The sequence below is a fragment of the Ahaetulla prasina genome, chromosome 18, assembly GCF_028640845.1.
Source record: "Ahaetulla prasina isolate Xishuangbanna chromosome 18, ASM2864084v1, whole genome shotgun sequence".
NCBI lineage: Eukaryota > Metazoa > Chordata > Lepidosauria > Squamata > Colubridae > Ahaetulla > Ahaetulla prasina.
The window spans coordinates 2,365,001-2,392,305 of record NC_080556.1 but is presented as its reverse complement, the minus strand read 5'-3'; the positions used below and the strand labels follow the sequence as shown (position 1 = coordinate 2,392,305).

Sequence of the window (27,305 nt, the reverse complement as noted above, 5' to 3'; positions counted from 1 at the left end):
ACCTAGCAGTTCGAAAGCACGTAAAAAAAAAATGAAGTAGAAAAAATAGGGACCACCATTGGTGGGAAGGTTACAGCGTTCCGTGCGCCTTTGGCGTTGAGTCATGCCGGCCACATGACCACGGAGACGTCTTCGGACAGCGCTGGCTCTTCGGCTTTGAAACGGAGACGAGCACTGCCCCCTAGAGTCGGGAACAACTAGCACATATATGTGGGGGAACCTTTACCTACCTACCTACCTACCTACCTACCTACCTACCTACCTACCTACCTATCTATCTATCTATATCTACCTACCGGTATGTGTATGTCTATGTAAGTGTGTATCTCTCTCTCTATATGTGTATATGTATGTGTACATAGTATATATAATATATACACAGAGGCATATATGTATGTACGCTAACCTTTGTGTGTGTATCATACATGTGTCTATATATGTGTATGTGTATATATATATGCATGTATGTATGTATATATGTATAAATATAGACAAACTATTTTCTGTGTGTATACATACATGCGTATTTATTCATCCATCTATATATGCACCCTCCCCATATATATGTATATTGGCATCCATGTATACGCTTATCTCCTATGTATACATGCAGGCACATATGTGGGGAACCTTTACCTACCTACCTACCTACCTACCTACCTACCTACCTACCTACCTACCTATCTCTCTATATCTACCTACCGGTATGTGTATGTCTATGTAAGTGTGTATCTCTCTCTCTATATGTGTATATGTATGTTTACATAGTATATATAATATATACACAGAGGCATATATGTATGTACGCTAACCTTTGTGTGTATGTATGTATATATATGTGTATATATATATGTATGTGTATATATATGCATGTATGTATGTATATATGTATAAATATAGACAAACTATTTTCTGTGTGTATACATACATGCGTATTTATTCATCCATCTATATATGCACCCTCCCCATATATATGTATATTGGCATCCATGTATACGCTTATCTCCTATGTATACATGCAGGCACATATATGTGCATAAAACATGTATATCCACACAGGCGTACGTGCAGATACGCTATTTGTGTGTATGTAGAGATGTGCGTGCTGGTGCGCATGCGTATATACACCCACCTACCCACGCATGCGGGCCTCCCGCCTCCGTCCTTAAGCCAAGAGAGCAGAGCCGGCGTCGGGGCGGGGCCTCCTCTTCCGAGCGTGCGTGCCCCCTCCCCGACGTCCTCCTCAAGCCCCGCCTCTGCAGGGACGCGGTGACGTAAGCGCGCCCGCCCGCCCTTGCTGCCCAGGCGAGGAGACCCCGCAGCGAGCTGCCAACGCCCGGCGGAGCAGCGCTGTGAGGTAAGAAGGCGGCGGCGGCAGCAACGGCAACGGCGGGATTCTCGGCCCGGTCGTCGGAGGGAGGGAAGGAAAGGAAGGAAGGAAGGAGGGCGAAGGCCAGCGGTGCGCCTCGGGGCGGACGGGGGGGGTTCGGGCTCCGGGTCGGCCTCTCTCCCTCCGCCGCCTCAGCCTTTGTGGGGGAGGGGAGCTCGGCCCTTTCCTGAGGGACGGGGGGGCTGTGGGGAGGGGCGCGCTTGCCTGAAGGGGAGGGGACGCCGGGCTCCTGTGGCGGCGGCGGCGGTGGTGGTGAGGCTGACGGACGAAAGGCGACTACAACGCCCATCCTCCCGGGGCCTGGCCTCGGGCGGGGATGATGGGAGCTGGGAATACCGCCGCCGGGAGGCGTTTAAACCCGCGGGTGCGGGGGTGGACTTTGCTGCCTTTCTCCCACCCACCCCTCCTCACAGCGGGCGGGGGAAGGGCGGCCGCGGAGGATGGGCGTTGGAGTCCCAGGCAGGCAGGGAGGGGAGCAACCTCTCTCTGTGTTCGTGTTCTTGTGTGTCCCGAGTGGGCGAGGAGACGCCCTCCAATCTGGGGGGGTCTCTTTCCTTGGGGGGGGAGAGGGAGGGGGGGTCCTCTTGTTTTCTCCCCCCCCCCACACACGCCTTCCTGCCCTCCCCCCACTCGCTCCAGGAAGGGGGCGAAGAGGCCCGGAAGACCATAGAGAGCCCGGCCGCGGGAGGGACCGGCCTCTTCCGGCGCTGGGGGAGGGGAGGGTAGAAGGGGGAGGGGTCCTCGTCCTCCCAACTGCTTTCCCTGGCGGAGGAGGGGGCAGCTGGGAAGAGAGGCCTCCTTTCCTTTCCTCCCTTTTATTCTTTCATTCCTTCTCCTCTATTCCCTTCCCTTCTTTCTCCTCCCCCATTCTTTCGTTCCCTCCCTCTCCTTCCCTTCCTCCTCCGCCATTCCTTCCTTTCTTCTCTCTCTTCACTTCTTCCTCCTCCCCCATTTCTTTCTTTCCTCTCCTCCTTTCCTTCCTTCCTTCCTTCTCCTCTCCTTCCTTTCCCTCTCTTTCCTTCCTTCTTACTTCCTCATCTCTTCTCCTTTCCTTCACCCCATCTTCCTTCCTTCCTCCCTCTTCTCCTTTCCTTCTCCTCCTCTCCTTCCTTCCCTCTTCCTTCCTCCCTCATCTCTCCTCCTTTCCTTCCTCTCCCCCTCTTCCTTCCCCTCCCTCCCTCTCTCCTTTCCTTCCTTTCTATGTATCTCCTTCCTTCCTGTCTCCTTCCTTTTCCATTTTTTCTGAGATTCTATGATTTTAATTTGCCTTAAAGCAATTAAGTCTGGCTGGGGAATTCTGGGAGTTGAAGTCCAGAAGATGACTTCCACAAGGTCCATTCCAGCCCTAGAATTCTAAGACGGAAAACTGGCCACCAATGCTTGGAAAGATGGGGCTGTTTAGGATGTTTAGGAAAGGGGGCAGGTTGGGGGATTTTACCATTTCTGCTGGGCTGCACTCTGGGGCCAAAGGCAACCCAGCTCAAGACTCCCCATTAAAATCTCAACAGGTTTAAACATGCACAAAGTGCTGGGAATCTGGTTCAGGGCTGTTAGTCATGGGTTTTTTTTTGCACTGGGGCAATTAATTAAAAATCCAATTAATTTAGGCTGGAAATAGCCTGACCAGTACAGTACTGTAGGTATGTTGTAGGTACCCAAAATTTAATGGCCTACCTCAGGGGTCTCTCCAAACTTGGCAATTTTAAGACTTATGGACTTCAACTCCCAGCCAGCCATGCAGCCCAAATCCACAAGTCTTAAAAGTTGCTAAGTTTGGAGACCCCCTGGTCTGCCTGATGGGAGATCCCTGACTGGTACTTTTGACATATTTTCTTTTTATCTGGGTGGCAGCAGGCAAAATGGCAGCATTTGAGTTACTGGTGCTTTGCTCCTTTTCCCCATGCAAATTTAGCTCTGGGAGGTCTCCTCACTACTGTAAAGGAGGCTTCTGCAACTTTTGAACCCCAATGTCTCAAGGATGGGTGTGTAGCATTGAATTTCATAGGTCAAGAAAGGCAGGATTATACCATGTCATCACTAACTTGAATACCTTGCATGATATTTCCCAAGATCAGAAGTAAAGGGGTTATTATAAAAGCTAGTTATAACATCTCTGATTTAAATAGCACTATATGCTACATTAGGGAAATTTCCCCCCCATTTTAATTCAATAGAATTTGTTTCCTTGGTCTAGGATAAAGAATAACTAGTGCCTTTAGTTTAGTAATAATTCATCATAAATACAGAGTATACAGTTATATATCAGTAACTGGTATTTAAGCAAGCAGTTATGGGAATCATAAAAGTGGATTCTCTTATATAATGATATAGTGAGTGTTGGAGCATTTTTTAAACAATTAGTTTTTCTACATATTCAAATGGAGATTGGCTCACCTGTAATGTGAAAATGATAGTCCTTTAATGATTGCTTAGATGTATATAATATTTGTAGAGAGCAGTGTCCTTGGTACTCTTCGTGAAGGAATTCAGTATATAATAGGCCTCATAATGCTCTGTCTAATACTTAGTTTAGGTCAATATTTTGCATTCACATTTTATTTTCAATCTAAACTTATGTCCTCTGAGTGATACATGGAATTTAGACATTCTGAAAAAAGTCACTACGGAAGCTTGCCTCATCTTGAACTATTCTTTGTAGATTGAATTTGAAGAAGCTCTCTGTATAAAATAGTTTTAAGTCTTGTTTTTAAGCTGCAAAGTTCTGCTAATGTAGAAAAAAACCCTGTGAATTAGAAAGTCCCCGTTTTGTAGGCCATTTGTTCTGAGAATGCAGAAGAATCTCCTCCCCATCTCAGGATGATAAGAAAGAGTTTCTGTGTTCCTCACCACCCGTGCTGAGGTTTTATTGCCTATCCAGATGGGTGGGGTGGGGTGGGCTGAATTGTGTGAAGGAAAGAGATAGGGGGAGGTTTCGAAGGTAAGCCTGGCCTGAGATGGCATTGGGAGCCCTTCATGTTATCTTGGCTGATTTGAATGCTGACCTCAGATAGGAGAAGGAGTGGGTAGCCTTGAGTGTCTGCAGAGTTTCTGCTTGTCTGTCCCAGCCCATTTTTTTGTGTGGTTGTGAGGCAGGCACGAAGCAGGAGAGCCGATACTTGAGGGATTGCAAATCGACTTTTGTTTGTGGTTGCTTACCCTTTAAAATTTCCTTTTTGCATGTGCTTGCACAGAGAGCTGGAAAATTTCTGCCCATTGGTTTGTGTTGTTGAGTGGAAGATCAGTTGATTAGTCCTCGGTCGTCCTATTCCTTTGTGTTGATTGGTCTCTGATCGGCCACTTAGGTATTCCCCCTGTTTTGGAAAAATGTGTTCACACATGTCATGCTAAAAACCTCTCCGGTTGTTAAACTTCTGTTCAGAATATGCAATAAATAGTTCTTCAGTCCCAGCTTAAATGCCAAGAAATGGATAGCAATAATTAAATTTGCTAATCTTATGGTATTTGGCAGTTACTGGGATTGTACATATGCTAAGAATTAGCTAATCCAGTATCACTTCATACGGGATGTAGGATGTCCAATCTCTACCATATTGTATGCTATATATATCTATATCATCTATGTATGTATGTATGTATGTATGTATGTATGTATGTATGACTGATGGGAAATTTGTCAATGCTGACAGTTGTTCCAGTGGTGCTCCAGATGTTTTCCCAAGGCGCCTATTACTCTTGGTACTTTGCTTTCTTTTGCCACAGTTGTTCTCTCTCTTCTGTTTGCAGATATTTATTATTTTATGGCTTTCTCCAGTTCTTCCTCTTCTATTCTTCTGTCTCCAGACATTGTCCACAATCCAGATATTTTTATATATTTTTTTGGTCTTTCTTTCTTACCGATAGTTGTTACATCTGGGGTGTTATGTGGCAGGTGGGTTGTCTGTTTGAATTCTAAAGACTTAGAGCACTTTAGCTTCTTCATTTTCTATGACTGGTTAAATTTAAAAAAAATACTCATTTTAGTTTTTTCTAACCAGGGTGGAGATTCAGATATTTGTTCTTGGTGTGGTGCAGTATAAGTCACTCATTTTTGTTTAGACTCTTGGAAAAAAAACACTTTCCATTTTAAGTGAAATATGACAAATGTGAGTGAAAAAATAATTAGAAGTACATAAAATAGATGTACCTCAGTGGAGAGTAAAGTTTGTGTACGAACACACAGACCAGGTTTACTGTGGCTGCATAACAGGCTTTCTGCAGAAGAAAACAATTATATATTCTCTGGAGATGTGTCTTGATGAGACTCTAATAAGTCTTAACAAGCTTTTATTATGGTTATTATTTACTCCAGTTCCCTAAAACCTTACTCAACAGTCCCCAGTACTGTTGCAGCTCTGCTTCCTTGGTGGCTGGCCCATTGATGTTGAGAGAAACAGGAAAGGAAAGCAAAGTTCAGTGATACTGAGGAATACTCCCACTAATAGGAGGGGCCGTTCAATATTGCCATTACTTGGTATAAATCTCTGCTTTTCAGAATAATTCACCTCTACATTTAGACGATGAACCAGCCAACTTCTAAGAACTGGGTTTCCTAGAAAGGTTGCTGTTGAGGGAACAGGACCATGCACGTGAATGAATGTTGAAGATTTCATCAGAAGAATAAGAAAACTCCGCTTGGTTTTCACCACCACCCCAAAGAACTGGAATGACTTGTAGCAGAATTAAAAATTGCCCAAGGATTTTGGTGTGGGTAGATTTCAGAACCTTGAAAAAGCACGTTCTTTGGTGTGATTGATGCACAAAGGATTCATATAAGCTGGGATGCAGATGGTTACCTCCGAGTGCCTACTTGCAAAACAGGAAGGAAAGTTCTTGTGGCATGATGTTCTTGTGCCAGTATGAATAATAAAAGTTTTACGTTGTACTCCGTGACGTGTAATGTTAATGTAAGGCCTTACGTTGCACGACACAACCTCTTGTTTCAGATTCCTGCTTTATAGAAAAACCTGTACAGGATGTGTTATACAAATGCTGGCATTTTCTCTCTGGGGAAGAAAAGGCTTTCGGCTTCTTAGCCATGATTTAGACTAGAGCCTTTTCACCAATGTTTCTACCACCCAGGATCCCTTGAGAACAGCAAATTTTTTGGTGGGATTTACTGGAACTAAAGTATAATTCAGAATCCTATAATCAGCTAGATTATTTGGGGAAAATTGGTTTTAATTTCCCCTTCTCTTTGATTTGCTTTTTGGGGTTTCTATTTACTGTAGCTGAATTTCTTGAGAGGCCTATACAGAAAGTGCAGTAACAATGATAACACGTTTTCTGCCCTTCACATAATTACCTGACTTCCTGTTTTTATTTTTCCAGATTAATTTTGGACCTGATATAGCAACAAATTTGAACTATGCAGACAATTAAGTGTGTGGTTGTGGGAGATGGCGCTGTTGGTAAAACATGTCTTCTAATTTCTTATACGACAAATAAATTTCCCTCTGAATATGTACCAACGGTGAGTAAAAGGTGGTGCTTCCCCCCCCCCCTTTTCTTGTACAAAGTTAAAGAACAGAGAATTGCGGCTAAATAGACCTATATGTATGAAATAAAACCTGTGCATGTGTTCAAAAGTGACAGTGTGATGTGTTTTAGTTTTAAGGGCTGGTTTTTGGAATTTTTGCTTTCAAAATTGCTCATTTGGACATTATACATCGGCGTGATAACTCAAGCTTGTGCCATCTGCCAAGCTTTCAGAAAATAAATGCCCGCTGTCGAACTGCTTTATGCTGAGATCAAGAAGTCAGCCCGAATACAGGAAGTGAAAACTTTAGGCTGAACTTCATAGGATCAGCCCATAAATTTACCCTTTGCACTGAGCAGCCGAGGTGTCCCAGTGATGGTTAGTAGAAACAACGGCTAGCAGGTCTGGTGAAGCGTTTGAAGGAGGCGCTTAGCAACACGGGTGAGCGAGCATTAAAGGAGCCACATCCGTTTCAAGGCTTGGGTGTCTGCATTTGCACACCTAGACAACGGATTAATTGAGGCTGCCAGAGGAACAGCCTTCAGCATATACCTGTGCAAGCAACTGGTGACAGCTTGGGTACCCTTGGTGCTTGCTTAGCTTGGTTGTCTTCTTGCAGACACTTCATTACCAAACTAGGTAACATCATCAGCGCACCAAGGACCCCACAGTTCAGCCCTGAGCTACAAATACCCTCTCAGTGGGGACATCTTGCTAAATAAATTTTCAGGCCTTCCAAAGGTGGCTTAATGATTCCAACGGGGTTACCTGGCTCCGTTTGGCATGCTTAACAAACTTTTAAAGTGTTTCGCCTTGAACTAAGAGCAAGGTGTTCAGATTAAAACAAGATTAAAACAAACATATTACAGGGTGGCCGAAATTTAAAACAATTTAACAAACCTTAAAATATAAATAACCCCAATTAAAATTTAAGCCAGTCCCGCTTGAATAAATAGGCTTAATGATTCCAACAGGGTTACCTTGCTCGGTTTGGCATGCTTAACAAACTTTTAAAGTGTTTTGCCTTGAACTAAGAGCAAGGTGTTCAGATTCAAATACTTAGCGGTAGTATTTAAACTTTGCTGAGAGCATATGCATCAAGACAAATTCCTTGTGTGTCCAATCACACTTGGCCAATAAAAAATTCTATTCTATCTATTCTATTCTATAAATAGGGGGCCATTTGTGCCTTTCCAAATCTGCGCCCCTTCAAGATCATATGTAAATCCTGAACTCCTTTACACAAACAAAGGTAAATTAATAACTGTTTGCAGTATGTTTGACCAGCATTAATGTACCTTTCCCTGGGTTGAACAACAGTGAAAAAGGTGTGTTTATAGGCAATGGTGCATCCTATGTTGTGCTTTTACCATTTTGTAATTGTTTCTAAATGCACCACAAAATCCTCCCCCCTCTCCCAAATAATGCTAGCTGGTGTCCATATGCGAATACTGACCTTAGTACATGTCCATCTTCTTAGTTTCATAATACTGATTCAATTCAGTTTTTATTCCTGCCTTTTTTACACACCACTCATGGCAGTGAACATATCTTACACTCCTGCCTCCCAGTTTTCTCCACAACCACCACTTTGTGAAGTGGGTTGGGCAAAGTGAGTAACTGTAAAAGAGTTGGAGGTCATCTAGTCCAACCCCCTGCTCACGCAGGAGACCTATATTAGGGATTCGAACCGCCGAAATGCCGACTTTTGTGATTGACAAGCTCAGTGTCTTAGCCACTGAGCCACTTAGCATCTCCCTAAGTGAGTGACTGGCTTTCAGGCCTAAGGAAAACCTAGCATTCGGTTTCCTGGTTTTTAAGCCAGCATATTCAAGTATATTTCACTGTTTGGAAGATTATTTAAATCAAGATATTTATAACAACGTTGCATTTTAAAATGCCTGCTTAGGTTCGAGTTTCACCCTGCTGGTTTCTCTTAAAAAAGAGAAGCCTTTGATTTGTAGGCAGGAAACTTAAAACATTGTAATTACGTGCAGACTTCATTGTTCGGTTAAAAATCATGGTTCTGAGTAGGGCAACTGGATTAGACTGTTACTGAAACCCACTACTGATGGCTGGACTTGTTCGGCTGGTTTCTTAAAGTTTCGTATTTCTATGTAAATAGTTGATTTAAGTCCAGGTATGCTTTATATTTGGAAGATGAACGATAGATGCTGAAAGCTGTTTCTTGTCTTTTTAACTCTGCAGGTGTTCGATAACTATGCTGTAACAGTGATGATTGGCGGGGAGCCATACACCTTAGGCCTGTTTGACACTGCAGGTAACTGCTTTTTAAATCTGAGGAAGAAAGTGAAGAGGGGTTTACAGTTGCCATAGCACAACTTCACCGACTGTTGATGAAACTTCAGCATATAAGTATGCCAAAAACCAGAGCAATATTACATCTGCCGAAACCAATGCAATGCAAAGAATGCTAGTTAGTTTTGTGGTCCCTTTCCACCCACTTTTTCCTTCCGCGGGACTGTTTTGTTGCTTAATTTGTAAGCTGCTTTGGAAGCCTCTCTAGCAGAGGGAAGGAATAAAACGTTCCTTGGTGGGTATAGTTCTTTAAAGTCCCTTCCAGCCCTTGTATTCTGTCAGTGCACTTGAGTGAATCGACCAGAATTTCTTGGTTTGGGAAATGACACACGGGATGAACCACAGCTGTCATTTCCTGCTTTGCATATCTCAGAGGGAAAGGAAATTTTTTAGGTACAGCTTCCTCAGAAGCGGAACTGCTTAGCGATCTGCAATATTACATTTATTTCACCAAGCGTGGCCTCGGTCTTTCCACAGAAAGTGGAGAATTACAGTTATTTGTGTCTGGCCTTGGATTTACTCCTCACAGGTAGCTATTGTGTGCCGTTCTTCCTGTTACATGCAACAATCCGAAAGTGCAACTGAATTTTATTCTGGGAACGACATTCCTCTAATTTACACGTTAATCCTTTGGGCTTCTGAGTCACAGATGGAAAAGCGTCCCTTTCGAATGCGCACAGCTTAAAGTTTGAGTCGCCTGAAAGAAAAAAAGGGCGGTTTTGCTGGAACATTCCTTTCTCATTCTGATATATCAGAGTTAAAATCCTAAAGCCACTGACAGATGGTCCTTGACTTTACAGCAGTTCGCTTAGTGACCGTTACAACGGCATTGAAAAAAAACTTTGGCACCATTTTACGACTTGTCGCAGCATCCCCCATGGCTACGTGGTTTGCATTTGGCCGCTTGGCCACTGACTCATATTTATGACAGTCGCGTTGTCCCGGGGAGGTCACGTGATCCCCTTTTATGATCTTCCGGAGAGCCAAGTCAAAAAGGGAAGCCAGATTCACTTAATGGCTGTGTGACTAACTTAACAACTGTGGCCGGGAAGGTCATAAAACGGGGCAAAACTCAACACGCTTCTCCCTTAGCAGGGCTCAATTGTGGTCGTAAGTTGAGGACAACCAGTATACCTGTGTGAAATGTTCTTGCGCCCTTTCCTCCATCCCAAGACCAGGTTTCTAATGTCAAGTCTCTTTTATTTTTTTTCCCCAGGGCAGGAAGATTATGACCGATTACGGCCCCTCAGCTACCCACAGACAGACGTGTTTCTGGTCTGCTTCTCGGTGGTCTCGCCCTCTTCGTTTGAAAATGTCAAGGAAAAGGTGAGGGCGTTCGGGCTGCACCCATGGCAGATGCTTTTAAACCCAGGAGTCCTTGGTGCTCTGAGCCTTGGCTGACATTCTTGCAGACGGTTCATTAACCAAACTACCGTATTTTTCGGTGTATAAGACGCAGTTTCCCCCCCCCCCAAAAAAGAGGGTGAAAATCTGGGTGCATCTTATACTCCGAATGTAGCCTCGCCCAGCTTCTCAATGGAGGTTTCAGAGGGCGAAAAAAGCATCAGAAACGAAGCTTCAGGAAAAAAGCCCCCAAACGGAGCTTCAGAAAAAAAGCCCCCAAATAGGGTTTCAGGGGCTTTTTGTTCTGAAGCTCTGTTTCAGAGGCTTTCGGGCAGAAAAAAAAGTTTTTTCTGAAACAGAGTTTCAGAAGTTTCAGAGGCAGAAAAAAAAGCAAAAAAAAAAAAGCAAGGCACAGAGCTCACAACCAAGGAACCTGTTGCTAAAATTCATCTCTGGGAACAGCTGACTGGGGGTATTCCAGGAGGCCAATCCATCTGCCTTTTTCAGCTTTTTTCTTATTTTCCTCACCAAAAACTAAGGTGCGTCTTATACTCGGAAAAATACGGTAGGTCATATCAACAGACTAATAGCAACAGCAACATCCCTTAGACTGATACACCGCTTCATAGTGCTTTTACAGCCCTCTCTAAGCGTTTTACAGACTCAACATATCGCCCGGCAACAATCTAGGTCCTCATTTTTTACCTCGACCTTGAGCCAGTCAGGATCGAACTGCTGGCAGTGGGAAGGGTTAGCCTGCAATCCTGCATTCTAACCACTGTGCCATCATGTCAGAAGAGAATAAGGAATAGAGTAGAATAGAATAACAGAATAAAGAAGAATAGACTACAGAATAGCAATAGCCCTTAGACTTATATACTACTTCACAATGCTTTACAGCCTTTTCTAAGCATTGTTGCCCCCAGTGATCTGGGTCTTCATCTTATCAACCTTGGAAGGATGGAAGTCCTGTTATAAAAGCAAAAATCTGAGCCAACCTTGAGCCGATCCAGATCGAACTCATGGCTGCGGGCAGAGTCGGCCTGCCATCCCTGCATCCTAACCACCGCTCTACCGGGGGCTTGTGATATTAAACTAGAAAAGAATCACGCTTAGAGAACAATCCCGAGCTTCAAATATTCTCTACTGTCGGTGGCTTTCAACCCTCACAGTAACAGCCCACTGTTGGTTCGTGCGGTGATTTGATTTGATTCTTTAACCTGACTGCTGGTCACGTTTTTCTCTCTCCAGTGGGTCCCCGAAATCACTCACCATTGTCCGAAGACTCCCTTTCTGCTCGTCGGGACCCAGATTGACCTCCGAGACGACCCCTCGACGATTGAGAAGCTCGCCAAGAATAAGCAGAAGCCCATCACTCCCGAGGCTGCCGAGAAACTGGCACGGGACTTGAAAGCCGTCAAATACGTGGAATGCTCTGCGCTCACACAAGTAAGTGCCCTCCCCCCCACGTTTAAATCGATGTGCGCAGGCTGTTGTTAGCGGAAGGGGAGGGGGGAATCTTCAGAGAGTGACGGAGGTTCCGGCAGGTAAGTTCCTCTTAGGTTCGGTCTGTAGCTGCCGTCAGAAATTCTCAACATAGGGAACGGAAAACCCCGCGAATCTCTTGGAACGGTTTTGCACGAGGTGTTAAAAAACCAGCGAATTGAATGGCGTAAAACAAATGAAGACGGCGTCACCATTAACTATCCATCACTGCTCTCCAACAGGCAAATCCCAACCCTTCGTATTTAATTCCCCATTGATTTAAAACCCTTAATTGCAAGCGGAGCCGGTGTCTCAATATCCTTTGTATGATAAATCGGATAATTGCAAAAGGCAGGAGGAGGAGGAGCCGGTGCCGGTCGAAACAAGCATGTTAGGCTTGTTGGGCGACTCAGAATCTATGTCAGGCTCACCCTGAAAAGTTTTTCTTTTTTTAACTCAGATGTTACGATTTTTGCGGTCTGTGGATGCAGATAGAAAGGAAACTTTAATGGTTTGTTGCCCGATAATGGGGCCCTCCTTGTGCAGGCCCAGAGACGAAAGGGTCAGGGATGGTCATAGCATTGTGTGGCAAATGAATTTGATGGTTTTGGCGGAAGGGGCTAAATCACCCTGAGCTTCGAAGCGCGTCTCTTTTACAAAAACGCAGCATCACAATCGCGAGACGTTGTCAGAAATTGAGCACCTCCCGGGACTTACGAAAGAGCCAAAGGAGGGTATTAATACACAGTTTTGAATGACAGCCCTTGGAGTTCTCGCCCAGCGTCAAGAGGGTGGGTAGTTCTCGACTTACGACCTCAATTACAGGTAGTCCTCGACTTACGACCTCAATTCAGCTCCAAACTTCTGCGGTTAGGTGAATTTTGCCCCATTTAACGAACTTTTCTTGTCACCGTTCTTAAGTGAATCACTGCAGTTATTAAGTTAGTCACATGGTCGTTAAGTGAACCCCATTGACTGTGCTTGTCAGAAAGGGGTCGCGTGACCCTGGGACACTGCAACCATCATAAATATCAGTTGCCAAGCAGCTGAATTTTGATCGCATGACCTTGGGAATGTCATAACAGTCATAAGTGTGAAAAACAGCCCTAAATCACTTTTTCAGTGCCATCATTACTTTGAACGGTCACTAAATGAACTGTTGTAAGTCGATGACTACCCATAACTGAAATCTTAACTGAACCAGATTAAAGTGTCAGGGAGGGAAAGCTTTGGAAGTATTTTTTTTGCAAGTGGGATGGAGCTAAAGAACGTTTCTCCCCTACTTAAGCAATATTTTTGAGGGCATGGTTGGTGTTTTGGAGTGCAAAAATAAACAACAGAAATCGAGCTTCCTACAGAGAAATTTAATTCTTGCCCTTGCCTTGGCAGGAAAGCCTCAGCAAATGCGGTTAGCTTTTTTAAAAGAGTTGTTATTGCTTTAATGAACATAAGAGGAAATAAAAAAGAAGAACATAACACCAAACAGAAGTAAAAAGAAACCGAGGCATGTTTGATGCAAGAAGTAATTCAGCCTCATTTTAAAATAAACTTTCAATTGTCTAATCTGCCTTCATTCCAAGTGTTGTGGCTGCGGACAGCCAAGAATACATTCTGAGGCCATTCAAATGTCCCTGCTTGTTTTCTTATAAAATCACTAAAAAAAAAAAATTAAATACTATTCTTAATCTGTATAATGCTTCTGCATAAAAAGGCAGATTAAAATAAACAAATGGGTATGAAGTGGGACATGTTTAGAACTAATTATGTGTAACACCAATGAGGCTGTTCAGATTTTTATATATATAAAACATGCTATAGGAAAAACACTTCTAGTCTGTAGCGCTCAATTTATTCTGAAACTATAAAGATTTCTAAGGTTGAGATGCCGATTTTAAAATATAGCACAGTGTTGATTATAAACAATTTAGAACCAATTGCTTCTAATCTCTCTCTCTCTCTTTCTCTGAAAATAAGACCAGATCTTATATTACTTTTTGCTCCAAAAGATACTTTAGGGCTTATTTTCTGGTTAGGGCTTATTTTCAGGGAAATACGGTACTAAATGCATCCTCCTGGCTGACAATCTTAACTGGGGCTTATTTTGGGGTGTAGGGCTTATATTACAAGCATTTTGAAAAATCATGCTAGGGCTTATTTTCCGGTTGGGTCTTATTTTCAGGGAAACAGGATGGAGATATACACACACACACACACACACACACACACACACACACACACTCCCTGGTACAACTGACAAAGTGAGGAGAACCTGTGGCTTAGAGGTTAATACATCTGCCTAATATATAAGCAAGCCCAGGTTCGAATCCGAGTAAGGGTATGGCTAGCTGATGAGAGCTAAATAGCTTGAAATAGATCTATACTAGTCTCCCTTTATTTCTTTGTCAGTAAATTTATACACACACACACACACACACACACACACACACACACACACACACAAATTTTCATATATATATATATTTTTCTTACACAACTAGCATTTCATAAACACAGGCACACCTGAACCATATACAGAAGTTTTTTGTGGAGATCCTCGCACTAGAGAAGGGAAGAGCTTTTGTGAATCATACAGTTCATAGAAAATCCTCAGCTTGTGCAGATAGATAATTTCATATCTCACAGTGGATTTAAGACAGGATCAGTTTTGTGCCAAGCGTTCCAGTTGGCTACGGTGGTGGCGGTGGTTTCTTTTCTTAGAAAACAATCTGTTGCTGCAGATCAGGACTTTGCGTGCTGATGGGACTATTGCAGACAGATGGAGTGTGTTTTATTTGCAATTTTTTTCACACCCTGTCTGCCTTATCGCTTGGAGTTGACCGAGAATCCCACAGGTTAAATTTCTCCTGCTGGAACTGCCCAAGCTGCCGTAGTTTTCCCTCCTCCTCCCCCCCCCCCCCGTTTCCTGTTGGAAGCATTAACGGGTTTCTTGGTAGCAACTTCACGTCCAGTTGTATGGGAGCAGCTGCTGGAAAGTTGATGCCTTTCTCTAATTTTACTCTGCCTGTGGCAGGCTGAAATATTAAAACCAGAGGGGCAGATTATTTATTCATCCGTCGTATTTGTGTAGCCTCCCATCTCGCTAGAAACTAACTCTGGAGGGGTGGGAGTTGGCTGAGAGGAGTAAGCGAAGAATTGGAAACGGCCACCCTTTGATGGTCGGCTTCATCCTCTCCAGAGGATTTTGCTAACCAATCCGAGTAGCAAATGTTGGTTAACTGCTTTCCTTTTCCACGCATTGTAGTAAAAAACCTGGTTAGTTTCTACCAAGGGCACAGAGAGCTGGCCGGTTGTAACCATGATGTGGTTTGTAAAGCAATGCTCATCATATCATAAGTGTTTGTGAGTCGAACGGGCCTGGATATTCGGAGCCGCCTCCTACACACAAAAACTCAGGTTGTTTTCTCCCCCCCCTCCCCCCCCCTCCCCGTGAATGTGCGATGTCACATTTCAGTAAAGACCTTATCATCATCATCTTTTAACGACCCCATAATCCCTTGCAGAGTGGAGTCTGGGCAACTGAACGGACCTAGCAGAGTGTTGAATGGCCGGATGCCCTTCTTGTCTCCGATGCAGAGTTTTGTTTTGTCCAGCAGATATATTTCTCATTGTGCCCAGGGAGGGAGAGAGAAATACCTGCCTCTCCTTAGGATCGAACTCACAAGCCTCCTGATTGTGAGGCGAGGACTGTGTCTCTAGGCCACCGCACAGCCACTCCTTAAGTAAAAGACTTAATCTCTCTGAAAACTGGTGTTCAGGTAGAACGCCCGCGAACCCTTTGCTCCGCCTGCCTCTCCTTTCCTCCTTCAAAGATCTACTTTGTGCCAAAAGTAAATCTGCTTTCACCGGACACCTTTGTTTCCTGAATGCTCTTTTTGTATCTGCTTGTGTGTGTGTGTATCTCTCTCTCTGTGTGTGTGTGTGTGTGTCTCTAACCCTCTAACCAGGCTGCTATCTTTTTCTCTTCCCCATCTGTCTTTATAGAGAGGTCTGAAGAATGTATTTGATGAGGCTATCCTAGCTGCTCTCGAACCCCCGGAAACTCAACCCAAGCGGAAATGCTGTATATTCTAAACTGTTTCCTTTTTTTTTTTTTTTTTTCCTTTCCCTTTCCTCCTTTTCTTGTCGCTTCTCCTCTCTCCTCGCTGTAGAAAGTTGGTTGAAAAACAGCAACACCGCCAACCGCCACCACCAATAAAACAAATCCTGAACGAAAGAAGCCGTCTCTCTTTACTCCGTGTCTTTAGAGCAAACTCTGTATTAGCTTTTGAGGGTTGGGAAGGGATTAGAAACTGCTTTTTTTTCTTTCTTAAAAAAATAAATAAATCGGGGCGCGGCTGTGGGAAACGTGAAAATAGAACCCGTTAAAATGTGCGTTAGGGCTGCTGGCTCTTTTAATAGCTACGTGAGTAGGTCACTCGAGAGATGCCGTGGTAGCTTTGCTTAGAATAATTGAACGAGAAATTGGTAGGATTTTTATATCTAAATGAAAAGGACTGTACAATCTTATTTCTCTTTCTCCCTCCCTCCCTCCCTCCCTTCTTCCTCTGCGATTCTCTTTTCTCTCTCAATTGTATTTGCATGATGATTGTATCTGACATACTGACCTGCAAGTAATACTAAAATGGTTTCTCTCTCTCTCTTTCTCTCTCTCTCTCTTTCTCTCTCTCTGTGCAGTGGGTTTTTGCTATACTTTTGGCTGTTTGTGGTGTCGTGCAGTGTTTGTCGGGGTTCTGTGGGGGGTGGATGTTTTGGGGCTTGGGCTCCTCTGCCGATGGCCGACATCTGTTTTCTGGTGACATTGATGATAAAAATCACTTTTGATTCCTTCTTAAAGCTTGCACTGTAAACATGTAAAAGCTTTCTTCGGGGGGGAAGGAAAAAAAAATATATCCTTTTTTTTTTGACCTCTGTTGTCCAAAGGGAAGGAAACGGATCTCCAATTGTAGTACCCTGAACATTTCAAAAATTAAAAAAAAACGAGCTGTTTGTATACATTGTCTGATGAAGCATTATTCCGGTTTGCTTTCATTTGCTTCAGTTTTTAACATCTTAGCGCTCCAACCTTGTTTTTATTTTCTCATATGCTGGACCAGATTTGATTACCACCCTACTATTTCTATGAATCCTCCTTCACTGCTTCAGTAACCGATGTGACCAGGGCGCTGGAGCCCCCCTCCCCCCATTTCTGGCTTGCTTCTGATCTAACCTGGTTGAGACTTTTCCCTGGAACTCCTCAAAACTTTCCTCCTTTCTTTTTCAAACCCCGGGATGTATAAACGCACATTGCTTCTCAAATGTGAAGTGTGACTTCAGGCACACTTGCTTTTATTCCTCCATACATACACTCCCTGTTTAATTGGTGAGTGTCACCTTCATGCTCTCTTTCTCTCTCTCTCTCTTTCTTTCTCTCTTTCTCTCCAAGATTTCCAAACTTGGGGGGGGGGTTTCCTAACTAAGGCCTACTTTTTTTGGCTTTTTTAAGCCTTCAGGGACCGCTTTCGCATTTTGCTGCTTCCCAATAACGCCAGATCCGTTATCCCAGGCCATTAAATCCATAGATCACCCTGGCTAGGAATATTGCTTCACAACAATCGACTCCCCCCTCTCCCCGTTTTCCTCACGAACTCGGCTTTTAATTTTGTCTCTGCTGGTTTCTTTTCTTTTAATTTAATTTAATTTAATTATTTTTAAATAAAATTATTTAAATTATGCTTTGAATAACCCAGACAATGAGACCTCCCCTGTTCTCTCTGCCCCTTTTTCAGAAAGGTCTAAAGAATGTATTTGACGAAGCAATATTGGCCGCCCTGGAGCCCCCGGAACCGAAGAAGGGCCGCAGGTGTGCGCTGCTATGAAGGTCCCGGTCTCTTCGCGGCCCCTCCTGCCAAGCCTGGTGTTGATGTCATACTAAAAGCAATGTTGAAATCAAAACTAAAGAGTTCCGATTTTCCAATATTTTTTTTGTTTTTTTTGTTTTTGCAATAATGACAACAAAAAAACAACAACGCCGTGCACCCCATTTTTCCCATCACTCCGCTCCCCCGTCTCGAGAGGCAAATGCTATGCCTTTCCTCCTTCCAGTGCCCTTACAGTGAGACTAATTCTTTTTTTTTTTAAACCCAACATAAGAGTAAGGTATCCCGACCCCGATTAGTAACGAGGGTTTGTTTTGTTCGTTTGTTCGTTCGTTTACTGTTAAAATTTTGTTTGTTTTCGAGATTCAGGCATGCGTAATGATTTTTTTATTTTTATTTTTTTGGGTCCCTCCCCTAACAGACTCATTCTCCAGTCTCCAGCCTCCCCAGACCCATCCTGCTGGGCCGACCCCGACTTTCGGAGTCTTGCCGTGTTGTTTTTGCAGCCAGCTTCCAAGTGACGGGGGTGTGGGGTGAGCAGGTTTCAGTCCTTGGGGGCAGCTTCCACAAAACGAGAGAGACCGTCCCAAACCTGGGGGTGCTCCTTTTGAAGGGAGGGGTCGGCTCACCCTCCCAGAAGCTGCATTCTCCTTTGCAAGTTGCCTTTGGTTCTCTCGTTCCCCCCCCCCCCTCTGTTCTCCCTTCTAGGCAGGTCAGGAACCCCCAGCCAAAATCTCAACTTGGTCCTTTCGGCCAAACGTTTTTTTTCTTCTCTCTCTCTTTGCGCGCGTTGGGGTGTGTTTTGTGAAACATGCTTTGGGGGAGGGGGGGAAGGAAATCCCACCCGTTTTTTGCCAATTTTTGACGTTTTTGGGGTGTGTTCTTCTGTTTGGTTAGTTGAGTTTCAAGAAAAACAACCCCCCCCCAAATCTGGTAACACAAAGGAGGTGTTAAAAAAAAAGAGAAAAAGGGTCTTTTTTTTTTTTAAAGGCCATTGGGGGTTTCCTTCACTCCCCCCCCCACCATCCCCTCTTGGTAAGTCGCAATATTAGGCATACATTAGAAGTTCCCTCTGCCCCAGCTGCCTTCGGATGTTGGAGACTTGGAGCCTAAGGAACTCACCGTGGGTTTTCCATCGAAAGAGATCCCAGAGGAGCAGGTATTTTTGGTAGGGCGTGGCGAGGGCTGGTTAAGACAGTGCGATCGAACCAGGCGCCGCCCTCGGTCTCCCGGTGGGTGAGGAGGACCTCATTTTAACGTCACTGTTCAATGGGGATCTTCCCAAAATATACTCTGGCTTTAATAACTCTTCAAATCTACCCAGATTCTAATTTCTTGTAGATTCGTTAGTGTTGGAACTGATGGCTATTATTATTTTTTTCCTCTCTCTCTCTCTCTCCATGTCTGAGTTCTTTGTATATGCATTTTTTTTTCTCTCCAGATGTATTAAAACATAAAAGTATCTTCACAAGCCCGGCTAAGCATAATTTCTTCTTCCTAACCCTTTTCCTTCACTGGCACCCCAATTTTTTATTTTTTTTTGCGTCTTTAAAATAAAGCCCAATATCCACTTAAAAAATTGCCTTCAGCGGCAAGGGACTCTGGAGTTTCCCCTCCCCCTGGAGTTTATTCGACTCTCTCATTCCCTCTCTACTGAAAGCAGGGGGGGGGGGCTTCTTAGCTCCATTGTCACGTTGTGAAAACGATTGTGTGTGGTCACACAACAGTGCTGAAGGAGTCCCTATGTGATGTGAACCCTAACTTTGGAAACATTGGACTTTTCCAAAGAATGAATCCCTCCCCCCCCAACGAATCCCCAATTCCTGGTTTAAAGGCACCCGACACCCCCAAAAGGACAGGATGGCGTTCCTTGGCAAAACGCACAAGGTGTGTTATATCCCCCTTGTTGTGTCACTTGGCAACACAGCCCGTTGATGCCAGGTGCCCTTAATTGACTTCAGTTTTTTCGGCAGCGTCGAGAAAGCGCTTTGCTCTTCTTTTCTGTCATTTTGGTTTCTTTTCCCCCTGTTGGCTTTGCTTGTCAGAAGGTCTCAAAAAGAGGAATCGCCTGATCCCAGGATGCTGTGACCGTCATAAATACGAGTCAGTTGCCAAGCGCCTGAATGGGGGATGCTGCAATGGCCATTAGTGTGAAAAAATGATCCCAAAGTGCCCTTGTTAACTTCGAACGGTCACTAAATGAACTGTTGTAAGTTGACTACCTGCACGAAGAGAGATTGCGCGCGCGCGCACACACACACACACACACACACACACACACACACACAGCCTGATCTACCCACTTCCTCATTTCGTTCAGAAAGCAAGATTGGCCAATTGCTTCCTTTGCAAAAGCTTCCTTTTCCCCCCCTTTTTTTTTAAAAAAAAGAAACTTCCTTTTTTCCATTTTTTTTTTCTTCTGAAAAGTTGGAACCCGGATTGCAAAGCTGCACTTTTGAAAAAGAACCACTAGATGGGGAAACGGAGTCGACTTAAGCCAGCTCGTTCTCCATTCCCCCCCCCCCCTTCTCACCCACCCACCCCGCCCTCCCAAAAAAAAAAAAAATTCTGTTGTGGACGATGTCATTTCAGGGGAGGTCCGGCTGCATCGACTGTGGAAACCTCCGACTCTTAGTAGTTTATATTTCCAGCATCTTTACGAAACGGTGCTGGCTGCGTCTCCAGGACCGGCTGCCAACTTGTTTACATCTGTGCTCTAAAGGCATCAACAAGAGGTTTTCTGGAAAGACCCACAACAGCTGGGCCCGGGTGTGTGGGGAACCAGATTCTGCCAGGGGGAAATTCACTGGTGGAGGTGGGGGGGGGAAGTAAGGCTGCCGTTCTGGCAGAATCCGGTGTGGCCCTTGAATTGACAGGGGCCCCACCTATCTATCTATAGTCTCTTACCTATGGTATAATCTATCTATCCATCTTATATCATCTATATCCACTATCGTCCCCATCTATTATCTACCTGTCTCTGTCAACTGTGTGTATCATCTAGATCATCTATCAATATATCTGTCATCTGTCTATCCCCATCTGTTTTCCTTCCTATCCCCATCTATCCATTTCTCTTCCTTCCTTCCATCCATCCATTTATCTTCTTTCCTTCCTCATCTAAATACTGATCGATCAATGGATTCATTTCCCTTCCAATCTAATCTTATCTATCTATCCATCCCCATCTATCCATTTTCCTTCCTTCCTTCCTTCCTTCCTTCCTTCTTATCTAAATATCTATCTGATCCATTTTCCTTCCTTCCTTCCTTCCTTCCTTCCTTCCTTCCTTCCTTCCTTCCTTCCTTCCTTCCTTCCTTCCTTCCTTCCTTCCTTCCTATCTATCTGATCAATTTTCCTTCCTTCCCTCCTTTCCCCATCTATTCATTTCTCTTCCTTCCTTCCTTCCATCCATCCATCCATCCATTTATCTTCTTTCCTTCCTCATCTAAATACTGATCGATCAATCGATTCATTTCCCTTCCAATCTAATCTTATCTATCTATCCATCCCCATCTATCCATTTTCCTTCCTTCCTTCCTTCCTTCCTTCCTTCCTTCCTTCCTTCCTTCCTTCCTTCCTTCCTTCCTATCTATCTGATCAATTTTCCTTCCTTTCCCCATCTATCCATTTCTCTTCCTTGTCTGTCCATCCATCCATCCAGTTCTCCCTCCCCTCCCTCCCGCCCTTATAAGCCCTTATAAACAGAAAGAAACACTGACATGCCCTGAACTCCGCTGAAAACGTTACCCAGCCTGGGCATAATGAAACACTGGGAAACCAACCCACAAACTCAAAGAAGGAACCTCCACCCTCGCCCAACACCTTGAGGCTACAGATAAAATTGGACATGATCGCAAAACGAACGCTTGCTTTCCGGCCACCATTCAGATTCCCTTAAGATGTACCCATTCTCCCGAGGGCAACTTCCCCCTGTGGATTTGCCTCTCCTTCACCCAGAGAGATGCTTAGTAACACTTTTCGCCAGTGGTTTACGCCCAAGGTGTTCCTCGTGCGCGCCCTCCGAAGGAGAAAAGACGAGCCTTGTTTGTGCTTGCAAACAACCTTCCTTCGTTTATTTATTTACAGTTCTGCCTCTGAAATGCCTCCTTTGACGCAGGGCATCTGGGCTGTGGCCGGCCCTCGGAGCTGTTGATTTCTCCCGCTCCTAACTTCTCCGTGACTCCTTCCTCCTCCTCTTCCTCCTGTTGCTTCAGCTGTAGGAAGGGAAGCAGAACTGACCACGTGGGCCACGCCGAAGATGCTGCTGTTTTGTGAGATATTTATATCTCCTTCCACACGGCCTTGCTTGGGCCTTGCTTTGCTCGCCTGCCCTCCCGAATTCGGACGGGTGTGTGTGTGTGTCTCAGCCCCTCTCCTTATTTCTTCTTTCTTGACCCCTCTGGTCTCCCAACACAACGAGCCTTTTCTGCCCAACCGGCTCCCGGCTCTTCACCTGACGAAGCCTCCCTGCTATTTATGTTGCTTTTGGCAAGGTGAGATGCTGAATGGGAAACACGCGTGTTTATTTTGGACCAGGCGGCGGGAGGGAAAATGAGTTGAACCCAGCTGCTAAGACCAGGAGCAAGCGAGAGAGAGAAACACACACCTGTACACATCTCTCTGGGATTGAAATCGAGCCGAATAGCAAGAGCCGCCCTTGAGGCTTATATACCGCTTTTACAGCCCCCTCTAAGCGGTTTACACAGAGTAAGCCTCTTGGCCCCCAACAGTCTGGCTCCTCCTTTTAACCGTGGGCAGCATTGGCAAATTGCAATACTGTCATCTTAACCGCTGTGCCACCCTGGCAGGATAGGATAGGATACAGAATAGAACAGAGCTGTGATGGTGAATCTATGGCACGCAGGAGCCCACTCGCTGGGCACGCGTGCCATCGCCAGCTGCTGCTCTTGTTTTTGGCATGCACACGTGCGCTTGGCCAGCTGGTTTTCGTAGGCACCTAAAAGTGGCCTGGTGTTTTGTTTTTTGGCCGTTTTCCAGCGCTCTGGTGCCCGCGAAGACCAGTTGGCGCATGTCTGTTTCTGGGCCATTTTTTGCCTGAAAACGACCTGGAAAAAGGCCAAAAAAACAGACATGCGCCAGCTGGTCTTTGTGGGCGCCAGAACACCAGAAAATGGCCTGGAAACACCCAAAAGGTAGGCTGTTTTTCCAAGCTGTTTTCAGGCCAAAAACGGCCAGAAAATGGCCTATTTTTTTGAGCATTTTGGGGACCATTTCAGGCAGTTTTCTAGCACTCTGGCGCCCGCGAAGACCAGTTGGCGCACGCCTGGTTTTTGGCCTGAAAACGGCCTGGAAAAAGGTCAAAAACCAGGCCATGCACCAGCTGGTCTTTGGGTCTTCGTTTTTCAAACGGCCAGAAATAATAACCAGAAAACAGACATGCGTGTGCCGGCCAGCTGGTCTTTGGGTTTCCAGTGCTCTCACATGCACGCACATTCCGATTTGGCCACTCGGTGCCGAAAAAGTTCGCCACCACTGGAATATAGGATAGGATAGAACATAATAGAGTAGAATAGAATTTCTATTCGATCTTAGAATAGAATATGGAGATAGAATAGAATACAGGAATAGAATAGAATATGGAAATAGAATATAGAAGAGAATGCAGAAAATACGCATAATAGAACAGAACGCAGAAGTTGTGGGCGCTCCAAACACGGGAGGCTTTTAAGAAGACATTGGGCAGCCGTTTGTCCAAATTGGTCTGGGGTCTCCTGCTTGAGCAGGGAGGGTTGGACTAGACGACCTCCGAGGTCCCTTCCGACTCCTGTCACTCTTGTTCCTCTCCCCGGCGGCCCTTCCAGGATTCCAGCATCGTCTTCTCATCCACTTCTTCCCTTAAGGCTGCAAGGAGCCTTAAATGGGCTCAAAATGTTGTACCTTGATGAACGTATCTTTTCTTTTATGTACACTGAGAGCATATGCACCAAGACAAATTCCTTGTGTGTCCAATCACACTTGGCCAATAAAATTCTATTCTATTCTATTCTATTCTAAAAGAGCTAGATGCATTTTTTTGTTTTGTTTTTAATTTTTATTTTCCCTTCTGGGGGTCTCTTCCTCCCCCCGATACGTTTTGCCAATGCTCGCAGCCCTGCGCGTTGCTCATAAGAGGAAGTTTTTTCCCTCCCTTACCCTAAGATTAAAGATAGCCCTCCCTCCCACTTTTTCAAGGTGTCTTGCTTTTCCACCAAAACCTTTTTCAGCTCCACGAAAGGGGCCACCAGAATGGAGCGAAAAACACACACACACACCACAAAAATCACACCGGAAGCCTCCAGTCTTTACGGTGAACCCCAATTGCTTCTTTGGGGGACCCCCCCCCCAAGACAGACAGAACAAGCTTTGCCCTGCTCTTCCATTGTTGCCTGTTGATATTCTCGCCAGCCAGCAGCCAAAAAATAGTGGTGGGTTTTATCGTCCCCATTTAAAGCCCGCTGATCGGGTTGCCCACCCCAAGATCCTGAGGCAATGAATTCCACAGGTTAACCAATGACACTTATTTAAAAAAAAAAAAAAAGTCCTGCTTTGTTTTGGCTTGGATCCCATGGCATTAAATCCCTGGGAGTTTATAGAAAGCTGGTAATCTGTGCTTCATTTTATAACTGCCTTTTCTCTTTTTTTTTCTTTCTCTGCCTCTCCTTCCTTCTTTTTCTCTACTCCATTCTCTCTTTCCTTTCTTTTCTTTCCCCTTCCTTCCTTCCCTCTACCTTTTTCTTTCTCTCCCCCTCCTTCCTTCTTTCTCTGTTCCCCATTCTTTCCTTCCTTTCTTCTTTCTTCTTGCTGCATATGCACCAAGACAAATTCCTTTTGCGTCCAATCACACTTGGCCAATAAAAAATTCTATCATTCTATCTATCTATCTATCTATCTATCTATCTATCTATCTATCTATCTATCTATCTATCTATCTATTTATCTATCTACTATCTATCTCTCCCTTTCCTTGTTTTTTTGTTTTCTTTCTTTCTCTGCCTCTCCTTCCTTTTTCTCTACTCCATTCTCTCTTTCCTTTCTTTTCTTTCCCCTTCCTTCCTTCCCTCTACCTTTTTCTTTCTCTCCCCCTCCTTCCTTCTTTCTCTGTTCCCCATTCTTTCCTTCCTTTCTTCTTCTTTCTTCTTGCTGCATATGCACCAAGACAAATTCCTTATGTGTCCAATCACACTTGGCCAATACAAAATTCTATCATTCTATCTATCTATCTAATCTATCTACTATCTATCTTTCCCTTTCCTTCTTTCTTTCTTTTTCTTTGTCCCCCTTTCTTTTTTCTCTCCCCCTTTCTTTCTCTGCTTTTACTTTTGACTTTAATGTTCCTCCCATTCTTAACCTCAGATTAGAGCTTTCTCAATGAATTTCAACTCACAGCCACAGGGAATTAAAACCGAAACGCCGCTTAATGTGAGTCAGACCTACTGGACCTACTGCAACCAGTTGCACAGTATTTAGGAAAAAAACAAAAAAAAAACAACCCACGCTGGAGAAAAAAAGATTCAAACATAAGGGCCAAACGACCACGTGGCTTGGAAGAACAGCCTCCGAGATCTCACTCCATGCAGCATCCAAACTTGTGTGTGCGTGTGTATAACCTGTGTTGCAAAAGAAACATACAAGGGAAGTGGTCAAATCTGGCTTGCTCTCTTCTTCCTCAGCCAGTGGAGAAACTCAGCATGGTGACAGTTAAAAGCACATTTTGCAAAAAAAAATAAAAATAAAAAATAAATCCAGAGCAATCCAAAGCTTTTTCCACAACAGCCATGAGCATTAGCGCATGATCGCATAGTGGCTCCTTTTGCTGTGATGCTTGTAACGTTTAAAAGGGCAGCCCGTGGCCCCCCCTCCCCCCGCCCAAAATTTCTTTCCCCATTGAATGTTGGACCTTTGGCAACAGCAGAAAGACCCGTGGCACGAAAAGTGAATTTCGTTTCTGCAAGGGGTCCGCAAGCTAAATTGTAGGACGGACGGTTGAAGGAGCAAAGTATGTTTAGTGTAACAAAGAGAAGGATTAGGGGAGATTTGATCCCTCTTCCAATATTTGAGGGGCTGCCCCAAAGAAGGGGGGCCCCAGTGTCAACTTATTCTCCAAAGCACCAGAAAGCAGGACAAGAAACAAGGGATGGAAACTCATCAAGGAGAGAAGGAACCTGGAATTAAGGAGAAACTGCCTAACAGTGAGGACAATTAACCAGTGGGACTCCTTGCCGCCAGAAGTTGTGGGGTGTTCCATCACTGGAGGTTCTCAAGAAGAGGATTAGACAGTCATTCGTCTGAAATGGTCTGGGGTCTCTTGCTTGAGCAGAGGGTTGGGCTAGAAGGCCTCCAAGGTCCCTTTCCAGCTTTTGTCATTCTATAATCCCAGATCAATTAACCGGTGGAACGGTTTCCCTCCAGAAGTTGTGAATGCTCCATCGCTGGAGGTTTTTAAGAAGAGACCGGACAGCCGCTTGTCTGGAATTGCAGACGCTCTCCTGCCTGAGAAAGCTCCAAGCTGGACCACATCTCCAGCATCTTCCTGGGACCCCCATCACTCCCCCGTCCCATCAGGGCTGTGGCAGAAATGGGCAGCCTCGGATGCTGCCCCCCTTCCTCCCTGCCTGACCCCTAACATCTCCCCTCCCATGGGTTCCTCCCACTATAAAAAGCCAACAATTACGAACGTCGGTCTCCTCAAACACGAAGGGCGGACGCAGGAATTGGGTATCTCTCGTCTAACAAGATTAGGGGGGGTGACGTCCTTCCAATATTTGAGGGGCTGCCCCCAAAGAAGAGGGGGAACTAGCAACGGATGGGAACTAACGGAGGAGAGAAGCAACCTGGAAATAAAAGAGAAATTTCCTGACAGGGAGGAGAATGAACCAGTGGAACAGCTTGCCACCAGAAGTTGTGGACGCTCCATCACTGGAGGTTTTGAAGAAGACACTGGACAGCCATTTGTGAATGCAATAGGAGAGAACAGAACAGAACAGAACAGAACAGAAGAAAATAGAATAGGAGAAAATAGAATAGAATAGAGAAAATATGCAGAATAGAATAGGAGAAAATAGGAGAAAATAGAATAGAAGAAAATAGAGAAAATATGCAGAATAGAATAGGAGAAAATAGGAGAAAATAGAATAGAAGAAAATAGAGAAAATATGCAGAATAGAATAGGAGAAAATAGGAGAAAATAGAAGAAAATAGAGAAAATAGGAGAAAATAGAAGAAAATAGAGAAAATATGCAGAATAGAATAGGAGAAAATAGGAGAAAATAGAAGAAAATAGAGAAAATATGCAGAATAGAATAGGAGAAAATAGCGAATAAAAATGGAATAGAATAGAAATAGAATAGAAAAGAGAAAATAAAATAAAAAAGAAGGAATAAAAAGGGAATAGAAATAGAATAACAGCAGGAAG

The 27,305-nt window shown here is 44.5% G+C and overlaps 1 protein-coding gene across 4 annotated transcripts; it reads left to right on the top strand.

Moving 5' to 3' along the window:
- Positions 1 to 1,221: 1,221 nt before the first annotated feature.
- On the top strand, positions 1,222 to 17,990 carry CDC42 (cell division cycle 42). Of its 4 annotated transcripts, none has more exons than XM_058161188.1 (6): positions 1,222 to 1,357; positions 6,719 to 6,860; positions 9,075 to 9,147; positions 10,402 to 10,511; positions 11,781 to 11,978; positions 17,801 to 17,990. In XM_058161188.1, the coding sequence occupies exons 2-6, from the start codon at positions 6,756 to 6,758 to the stop codon at positions 17,888 to 17,890; spliced, it is 576 nt and encodes a 191-aa protein (XP_058017171.1). In that variant the 5' UTR covers positions 1,222 to 1,357; positions 6,719 to 6,755; the 3' UTR covers positions 17,891 to 17,990. The 4 variants fall into 4 exon arrangements, with proteins under 4 accessions (XP_058017171.1, XP_058017170.1, XP_058017168.1 ...); XM_058161187.1 differs by lacking the exon at positions 17,801 to 17,990 and adding an exon at positions 16,017 to 16,143 and having other exon boundaries at positions 1,304 to 1,459; XM_058161185.1 differs by having other exon boundaries at positions 1,305 to 1,459.
- Positions 17,991 to 27,305: the final 9,315 nt, after the last annotated feature.